At 39.7% G+C, this 10,517-nt stretch overlaps 1 protein-coding gene across 1 annotated transcript; it reads right to left on the minus strand.

Moving 5' to 3' along the window:
* Positions 1-491: 491 nt before the first annotated feature.
* MMGT1 (membrane magnesium transporter 1) lies at positions 492-9,692 on the minus strand. The gene is made up of 4 exons (XM_004587734.4): positions 9,352-9,692; positions 7,060-7,112; positions 4,280-4,383; positions 492-2,465 (listed from the first exon to the last, which is right to left on the minus strand). Exons 1-4 carry the CDS (start codon positions 9,428-9,430, stop codon positions 2,306-2,308), a joined length of 396 nt encoding a protein of 131 aa, XP_004587791.1. The 5' UTR covers positions 9,431-9,692; the 3' UTR covers positions 492-2,305.
* Positions 9,693-10,517: the final 825 nt, after the last annotated feature.

A 10,517-nucleotide genomic window follows, 5' to 3' on the forward strand; every position in this document is an offset into this window, starting at 1 on the left:
GCAGAAATTGACTGGGGTCAATTTGAAGAGAAATTAGGTGAGCTCACCTGGCCTGAGGTATACAAGCTGCTAGCACACTCAGAATTATTATGTCAATTATAGCCAAATTATTTGGCATCATTTTTAGCAGGTCTTTCCTAACTGGGCAGGCAGAGAGTTCAATATCCATTCTAGAAGCTAGTGAAAACATTGTAAAGTAATACACTGATTACTATGAAGAAAAACTATTGCAAACGATCAGCTGAGAAATCTGCTAGGTCTGGTCTTCTCTCAAATATATTAATTTTGCCAACCATGTCCTTTCACAACAATAAGTAATCACAAGATAAAGAATAACTTTTCACTCCACATAGAAAGCCTCTGAAGGAAATCCACTCATAAAAGACTCACACAGTACAAATTCATTTATATTAAATGTCCAGGAAAGGCATACCCACACAGATAGAAAGTAGATTAGGGTTGGGGGCAGAATTGGGTGAAAATGAGGTGAAAATGAGGCAATTATTACAGGGCAAGGGGATTCTTTTTGGGACTACAAAAAGTCCTAAAAGTGATTGTGGCCAATATTGCACAATTTTGTGATTTACTGAAAGTCACAGAATTGCACCCTTTAGTTGGGTCAACTGTAAGGTAGGCAAGCTACATCTCACAACACCATGGAAACATATTAGCAAAGGAATTCAGCCGCAAGTGAAGAAAACAAGAGACTCTGCCAAGTCAAGTGATACCTGAGGAAATGATAGACAAAACTGGCATTAGGAGCTTGCTTTTTTCCACACTACTTTGATTTCATTATTACTTTTACCCGACTTCACATTTTTAACACGTTTCAAATTATTTTAGGCTATTGGCAGATTCTAACTTTGTTCTCATTAGAGAGCAGAGTCAGTGTTCCACAGAAAGACTAGATCGGCGAACAAAACAGAACAAAACACTAATAAAAAAATGCAATGACAAACTCATCTTATGCCTTGGGGCTGTGCGTTATCAGGCAGAACAGAAGGAGTGAGGTTCGGTTCTAATGGAAAATGCCATCAAGTATAAGGACATCTTATGACTCTTGCCTTAAGCATATTTCCTTTTCAAATCTGCAGACATTCCCTTTACACCTATACAACTCAACAAAAGCAATGTGCTTACACCTGTACAAATTCAAAAATGCATTATGCCCTACATAAAAACATTCAGTTTCCTGCAGCTTTCTGGATCAAAGAGCTAGCCAATTGCTCTAAAAGTAAAATTACTCTTTCTAAAAGAATTCAATTCTATGTCTTCATCCTCACCAACATAGACTGAAGGCAGAAAACTCCAAACCTGCTATAAATCTCAAATGGCCTTGCATTTCATTAAAAAAATTAAATATATTTGTTCCAAATATTTAGAACATATTTGGCCCAATTTCTTTAAGTCTGCCTTTAGATTAATGAGAAGTTTTATTTTCATTTAATTCACTAGTTTAGCATAAAAACAGCTAACAGCAACTCTGAATAAATTAAATTAATAACAAGCAATCAGCTTTCCTCAACAATTATTGTTCTACATAGGCAGGATAATGAAATCACAAATGGTCTTTTGGTCTATCTTTAACTATTTCTATACTATATAATCACTTAGAGCACATTTTAACACATAAAGGAAGAGAACACAAATAGTTTTACAGCAAGTTGAACCTGTTAAATACTTCTGTTACGACACAAAAATTTCTTAACTGTACACAGAATCTGAGAAGTGATTACACAAGACAGTCAATGCTAGAAAGTATACAGGAGTGGGGTGGAGTAAGAAACCATGGATAAATGAAAGACTGGCAAATATTTGCTGAAGCAGAGCCACTTGTTAGGGGATATAAGAAGAAGGTATATGTCACCATTTTGGTCTCATTAGGGAAGTTCATTTACTAAGAACTGAAGATCATTTTACTATAATTCATGCTGCAAAATGCAGTAGTCACACAGTAATTCCAAAAGGATCCTAAAAACTGTAGTGCAAAAGAAAAGAAATTTAAGAAAATAAATAATCACAGAAACCATCAACATTTTCCAATGTGTTCAAAACAGTGACTTTACAAAATACGTGAATTTGTCTTAAATGAAAAAATTTCCTTATATTAAATTCAATCAAAGATTCATTTCATAGATAACCAATACTGCATTAAGAACTTGACCAACAATGTACAAACAATGGCCATAGTTTTTTTTTAATTGGTCTGAGAGATCAATATAAATACTAATGGGGGGAGTGTGTTTTATACCCCAAACTCCAATATTCAGCTTTGTGTCCTGTCATATCCTAATTTGTAAAAATCTTAACGGCGCAGTGATTCAAGTTTTCGTAACTTCAGTGATGTGCTAGAGGACAATGCATCCTGATTTGAAGAATTTGTTGCATCCGAAGGCCGGAACAGTACTCGACCACGATGATTAAATACATAAAAGGATGGGTGATTCCTTAATGTATCAAATGTCCTTAAAAGAAAAAGAAAGCCATCAGTTTTAGGTAATCTTTATAAAAGCCTAACTGAAAGCAAACAAGCTTCCAGTGAATTACACATTTCCTATGGGTTACATTTTTAAGTATAAACTCATGAAATCAGACTGTGAATGATAACCACGCTGTATTTCACTTTGCCTGTAGGAAAACAATAAACAACCTGGAAAGGCAGCATTCAACTGTCAAATTACTTTTTTTTCTTTTATCTGAGAGGCAGAGAAACAAAGAGACAGAGAGCTCCCATCTGCTGGTTTATTCCCAAGATGCCTGCAAGGGCTAGAGTTGGCCCAGATTCAAAAGCCAGGAGCCAGGATTGCAATGGAGGGCTGTCACGCAGGTGGCAGAAACTCAGTTACCTGAGTCATCGCTTGTGCTTCCCAGGGCCTGCTTTGGCAGGAGGCTAACTCAGGAGCCAGAGATGGGAATCGAGCTCATGGGAATCGAGCTCAGGCAGTCTGCGGTGAGAGGCAGGCATCTTACCTGCTAAGCCAATGCCAGCTTCCTAACTCACAAATTTCTTTTTCACTCAGCCATTCCTTCCAGAATGCCTCTGAGTAATAACGCAAATACTAGCTCAACTTTCATCACCTCTGTAAATCTAATAGTAACCCATGCTCCATAGTCTTTTAAAAAAACATTACCTATACTGTTACTTGATTATGCTCATTTAGTACTCACTATTCAAGCCATGACGAATTCACAGATTTGGTTTCTAAGAATCTTTCAAGTACAACAGCAACAACAACAATTAAAAGCTCCTGCCATTGTCCAAGTTCATGTGCCATTTTGTTTTACTTCTTTCTTTCCTGGCTCCTTGCCAGAGATTCTACATAGACTCTTTGTAACTGCAGTCATCAAAGTGGAATATCCTTTCTTTCTTTTCCCCAATAAGATAGATATGGTCTAAATAAAACAAGTTCACAAACACCTCAGTGTATGGCCTTAATTGTATTTGTTTCTAATAATGTTCCTGGAAAGAAACAAAATAATTCTTCCTTTGATCAAAACTCAAGTCTCAAAGTCAGCACATCTAAACATGCAAGCATCACCTGATACACAACAAGAGGCCCGATATGTAACTATTAAAAATGTACTAGCAAAGACAGGATGATTCAGCTTCCTCTAACATATAAGTGAATTCTCTAACATATGTAAATTATTCCAAGAGAATATTATAAAGGGTTCTTATTTCCAGGATCGGGAACATGAATAAAATCCATAGACAAAATTCAACAAAACTAAAGGATGGTTTTAGGAAAGTGAAAGTATGCAAAAGAAAGTAAACAAAGCTCATGAAAATAGCTTAGAAGTACAGAGGAGGAAAGCAAGTGGAATAGCAAATATTCCTAAATTCAGGGATAGAAAAGGGCTGGAGAGGAGAGTGTATGTCAACATAAATTTAAGTGAGAGAGGAAACAGAAACCCTTTATTCTTCCAGAGACCAATCTGTAACAAGAGGATACAAAAAGAATGGAGGAAGAGCAGGGGGAGGAAGGGAACAAAGGGAGAAAGGAGCTTGATTCGTATTTCTACAGGGTTACTCCTGGTTCTGTCTATGGTCAACCGCCAACCACCTAAAATTCTAAGCGACTAATGGTCACCACAACTAGTACCTTATTCTAATGTCTAAATCTGTCATTCAGCTTCTAATTTTCCTATCATATCAAACACTGCCTCAATATTTTCACTTCATCACTCATACATACTCCATAAATAAAATATAAACAAAATCGATTTTGATGTACCAGAAAACACACATTTTCAATTATGTAAGCGAAAAAAGACTTACTTATTTTTTAGTTCTGAAGTGGCATCCATGTCTTTAAACTCCCCTGCAATATGAACTATACCATAACAGGTAACTGCAAAGGCCAGAAGTGTCTGAAGCACTATCTGTGAGTATAAAGATTGAGATTACTAAACAGCACACAAATTACTATAGGCATTTACAGTCCTCTCTGCCTCCAACAGGGACTTCTTTCAAAACAAATCTAGAAGTTCTGTGCTCAGTGGCAACAATACATTGGATGCCTTGATAAATGAACTTAGTGACCTGCCAAAACAAGCAAAATAAAGGAGTACTGCCATGCCAGTGAGTTACACAGAAGTCAATGATCAAACATGACCTGCTTCCAAGAGCAGCTAAGAATTTTTCACTGTATTATTTTTCAGCATCATACATAAAGAACCTAAATCATATGTATACAGTTCAAAGACAACACTGCACACCCACCAACCTGGTTAAAAAAACAGAATACCACCATTATCTCTCACGTCTCAAATGTCCCTGTTCAATTACATCCTGGATTCTCTCTCAAATTAACTACTGTCTTTAGTCTGTATTAATCAGTTAATTGCTTTTCTTCTCTTTTTTTAAAAACAATTATTTATTTGAAAGGTAGAATTACACATAGAAAGGGAGAAACAGAGAGAGGTTTTCCATCACTCCCTACATGGCAGCAAATGTGGCCGGGCCAAGCCAAAGCCAGTAGCTAGGAAATTCATCCCTGATCTAAGTGGGTGGCAAGGATCCAAGCACTTGGGACATCTTTCACTGGCTTTCCAGGTGCAATTATCAGGGAACTGAACTCATGCTGCAAATGGTAGCTTAACTTGCTGTGCCACAACACCAGCCTCTTTGTCTTTCAATTTTACCAGCCACACCCATATTTCTAAAACATGTATGCTTAATTTTCCCATTTTGAATTTTTAAAAATAGACTCAAATGTACTCTTTTTATGTCTTGTCTCCCTTGCTCAACATTATGTTTGTAAAATGTATCTGTGCTATAGTAGTATGGCTGTAGTCTATGCAATTTCATTGTGTCCTGTATTTGGTTATAGGAAGATAGCGCAATTCTCACATTACATGTTGTCATCTGCTGCCATCAGACAGTCAAGTGCTTGTTTATTCAAATGGTTGCAGCAAGCCAGGGCTGGGCCAAGCTGAAGCCAGGAGCTGGGAACTCAGTCTTGGCTTCCCACATGTGTTTCAGGGGCTCGAAGCACTCGGGCCATCAGCTGCAGCCACATTATCAGCAAGCTGGGCTGGAAGCTTTGCAGCCAGGGCTCAAACCGGCTCACCAAGGTAGGATGTCACTGTTGCAAGCTGTGGCTTAACCCGTTGCACTGCATATTTTCTGGCATATTTTCCTGACTCCAAATTTTCCAACTTGTAAACAGAATGAGGTGGTTTAAAATAGACAGTTGCACCTCTGAGCATCTGCACACATGTGCTTGTGTATCCACAAAGAGCAAAGGTGACAGGAGATGAACTTAATAGCCACATCTACCATATTCCTTATTACAGACAACTACAGCCAAAATTAGTCACAAGGCACTGTTGTGTCTAAATCAAAATCTACTTTCAGGTAATACCAGTTTACATTTGCATCACTGCTATACCAAGAACACTTACTCTACACAATGCAAACAATGGCACTAGTACAAAGAATATTGTAAACCTGTAAGTTAACATGAAAGAATAGTCAAGATAAACTGTTGAAAAGAATGTATCAACTAATTATAGTTGACAATTATGCACATTTAAGAAATTGTCTTTGATTTAGTAAAACTACACATATGTAAATGAAGATGTTATTGTTTATGCATAGGAAGGGGGCTGAACTACTAGTCTACTCCAAGCTGGAGAAAAATGTCTGAGGAATGTGGTCTGTATCTTGTTGGTTTAATTGTGTGGAGTCAGTTTTCAGTTTTACAGGTTTTGTTACAAATAACCTACTACTTTTGCAATTTCAAATACGCTAAACATAAAAACTGTGAATAAAGCACGAATAATGTCATTTGAGGTTAAAAAATACTAATTTTTCAGTCTTATCTCCTCTTTGTGTCCCTAAACAATGTATTAGTGGTATTCCTTGTTTTAAAGTCTTATATAAGCAGGAACTTTTCTAAAAAAATAAAGCCCAGATGCCGGTATTGTGGGCACAGCAAGTTAAGCTACTGTTTGGGATGCTAGCATGCAATACCCAGGAGCAAGGTTGCAATCATGGCCACTTTGTTTCCAATGCAGCTCTCTGCTAATGCTCCTGAGAAGGCAACAGAAGATGGCTCAAGTACTTGGGCCCCTGCAGCCATTTGGGAGCTCCAGATGGAACTGCTGGCTCCTGATTGCAGCCTGGTTAGGATTTGGTTGTTGCTGCCATTTAGGGAATGAACCAACAGACGAGCAATTATTCCCTCTCTCCCTCTCTTTTTTTCTCCCTCTCTTTCTCTCTCTTACTCTCATGCTCTACCTGCCAAATAAATACATCTTGAGAAAAAAAGAAGCCAAACAGTCAAAATTTTAAGTCCATTTTATGCAATCGACAGAGGAACTTCCAGAAAGACCACTCTATGGTTCTAGAAAACTACTTTGGTTTCCAGAAAGACTACATTTATGGTTCTAGAAACAGAATCTTTGCATATAGAGCAAAATTTTCTATAAAGAGAACAGATGTTACTTCATATCCAGAAAATTTTAAGAGAATTAAAATCAGCAAAAAGAAGCTATAAGCTATGTGGTTAGCTTTTAAAAATATATTTAAAAGAATACAAATGACCAACTTACATCTATTGGCAGTGATTCATCTTCTTTTTCTGTTAATCGCATATAAGAACGATCTATAAATCAGAAGCATACCATTAAGGAAAGTATAGCTTATTTTTTGCTCTTAGAATGCAATCAAATCAATATACCAAAGAAGTGGTTAACTTGTAAGCTATACAAAGTAATGTTAATCCCAATTCTTCAAAACCCTCTATTGGCAGCCAGCCTTATCTTGAACTATTTTATTTTCATTGTGACCTGTTTTGTCACCTTATAAAACAGGGTTAAAAAAAAGGTGGGCAAGTATCAGGCAGAAATACTTAAGCGTAATTTTTCTTTCATTACTGCAAAAAGTAGAAACTATTTATTGTACAAACTTGTCAAAGAAATTGCAATAATAAAAATACGGAAAATCTCAACTCTGCAATAGCACCACTACCACATAACACAGACAGAGTTATACAGATCTGTTTCTCCTAAGAGAATACTCTGGGGCAGTGAAAGAGGAATTCCAGGACATAAGTTCCTGTCTTTACTACTATTTAAGTGTAATTGTGCCACTGCTTCAACCACAGGAGGCACCAAGCGACAAAAGAAAAGGGTCAGGCTTGGAAACTTCAAAAACATGGAGTATGGTAACAAACAGCTCTTCAAACAGTTGTATCTCACTCAATTTAAGATACACTCAGTGATTGTAACACATTTTAATTTCATGGCATTAAAATGCAGTAACTTCTCAATGCCCGAGTTTCCCCAAAAGTAATAATGGTAATAACACGGAGATTAAATGAAATGCAGTATATGATTAACATGTTTCTATAATAAAGTTCATTATGGCGAAGCTGAGAATGATGCAACACCATAGTGTGCTATCTCCTGCTACAATCTAATGTGACACAATCTCAAAGGTAAATATTAGTCTTTTCCCAACATCAGCATTATAAGGCGATCTCACTGTAGTGACAAAACCACAAAGCATTTTTATCAATTGAAACACAAAATATAGAGTCCTCATTCTAAATGATCCTAGGACTATCTCAATTTAATAATGTACTTTGGACAAAAACATTCAAATTACTTTGAGCATATATTCACTCTTTCTTAAAATACAATGTGCTTATACATATTTCTTAAATTTTAATTTACTAGGTTTATCATAATACAATTGTAAAAGAAAAATCAAAACAATACCAAAAATAGATTTGGACTAACCTCCTACAGTCTGCTCAATTCCCAGCTAGCTTTTCTGTTTGCATGAAGCGTAATCTGAGTCTAACACTACCTTAGCCAGGCATTTCCTCATCTGCAAAATGAAGGGATTAGACTTCAGTACTCTCCAAGGGCCTTCCTTGCTCTGTGATTATACAATTTCAAAGCTGAAGCTTGTTGTAGAAAATGACAGCGCCCCAGTGTATCCTAGTCACCTCCAGGACTATACTTTTAAAACCAATGGGCACACAAATCACCGGGGATCTTATTAAAGTGCAGATCCTGTTTCAAGAGATCTGGGGTGGGGCCTGGGTGTCTAACAAGCTCCTTGGCGATGCCCATGAGCTGGTCGGTGGATCACACTTTGTATAGCAAGGCTCCAGGATACTTAATCCCCCGGCTCCACACGTCTTTATATACTTTAATCACTGAATCCATATCACTTTATTGTGATTATTTCTCAACTCATTTACTTTTCCACTACTTTGAACTCCTTCGGGCATCACTGTATCCCTAGCACCTAAGCACAGTGCAATTTCAACCAGTGACCACAGACTGAATTTTATAACGCAGTGTAGCATGTATCCTTCGCCCAAGGTCATGTAGTTACAGCTGTAAAACAAATTTTTAACTAGTCTTTCAGACTCCTAGTCCAGTGGTCTTTCCTCCGTGTCACCCTGAGGTCACGGATCATTTTACTTCTCAGTTTGCACCTGGACAGCTCGGGAGTGCCCAGAATGCTGTCCATCTAGCTGTCATGAGACCATGAGCATCTGGAGCTCACTGTCCCGCACTGCTGCCTGTCCTGCCCCGTGCTGGATTTGACATCACTTGTCCTGGATTCCCGAATAGACACCCTCTCTTGAATCCTCCCCCGACACCCCCTTCCAATCTTCCCTCACTCTCTGATGCCTCATTCGCCTTAAGCTCAAACTCCAAGGGTTCCACCCTGGACCCCAACACTGCTTGTCTTAGTCACCCCAAACTGTAACGTCTCTAATGACCGTTCTCCGGACACTCAATCCGACAGTCCCTTAGGGATGCACCTACACATTGTCCCCAGTGGTCCCACATGGGAGCAGTCCCTGTCACCCAAGCACTTACGCTGAGCAGCGGAAAAGGCGGCGTGGGCTAAAGCAAAGAGGCCGATGCCTACCAGCCCCTTCCACAGCGATGGCGCCATGATACTGAAGGAGCTGCAACCCAACAAAGAGGCGAAGGGCGGCGGAGCTGTTCCCTTTTTCACCGGCGGGTGTCAGTACGGCGCCGAGAGATGACGTCACTGAAGACCTTAGCGTGTGAAGTGTCTCAGGGGTGATAAAAACGGGAGCAGCGAGAAAGCGGAAACGGGAATGTCGGGAAGGAGGAGTGAGGGACGCCGCAAAGGGTTTGGGAGAGTTGGGAGCTTGCGCTTTGGGACTTGTGAGACGGGGTGGGGCTGAGCGGAGGGCGTAAAGGACTGGGAAAGCTGGATCAATGGGGACGCAAAGAGGAAAAGCGGCGAATGAGCGCTGGCCGCGGGAGAGGGGGTGGAGCCTGGGGAGACCAGGGTGTGGCTGAGGGACGGGGGTACTAAGTGCCTGGGGCAAAGATGAAAAGGCGGGCTGTACTGTAATGAGACCACCGACGGTGGTTTTCTAGTTGGTTGGTTTTGGTTTTTCTTTCAAGCTGCGTCCTTTGTTCTCAGTAAACCTTTCCTATGCTTCCGCCTTCTGGGAACAAGCACTGCAGAAGGCGGCAAACGTGTTCCAGCGAAAAGGCAGAGTGTCAAGGGCAGCAACCTGGGGTTTGGAGCCCCAAACAACTGCTGTGCGGGGGACGCACTCGCTAGACGTTAGTTCTTTTCTTCCCTCCAAAACAGGTGTAGTGCAGCCCCAAGTGTCTTGCGATTGCGTTAAGGAAGTGATCAGAGAGAGGAAATGAAACGATGTAGCAGTTCCAGCGCTCGCTTGCCAGCTCTCCGTTTCACACCGTGGAGTGAAACATGTACTCTTCTTTTTCTTTGCCTTTAGCCCCTAAAACGGGCCGGTTTTTCCTCTGCTCTCCTTTGGTGAGCTCACTCATTGTAATACAGCATGGATATGGTTGTGATTTCAAATTCACATCCGTCTCAAGTAACTCCATAGCAACAGGCTTGCACTTTTGACTGTCTGCTGGACGTTTGTTCCTATGGGGGTGATCGTGTGGCACTTGAAATTTAATTTGCATTCAGAATTGATCCTTTCTTCCCCCCCCCCCCAAACTCCACATCAATTCCTCCAGTACCTCTC

The sequence above is a fragment of the Ochotona princeps genome, chromosome X (assembly GCF_030435755.1).
Source record: "Ochotona princeps isolate mOchPri1 chromosome X, mOchPri1.hap1, whole genome shotgun sequence".
Lineage (NCBI taxonomy): Eukaryota > Metazoa > Chordata > Mammalia > Lagomorpha > Ochotonidae > Ochotona > Ochotona princeps.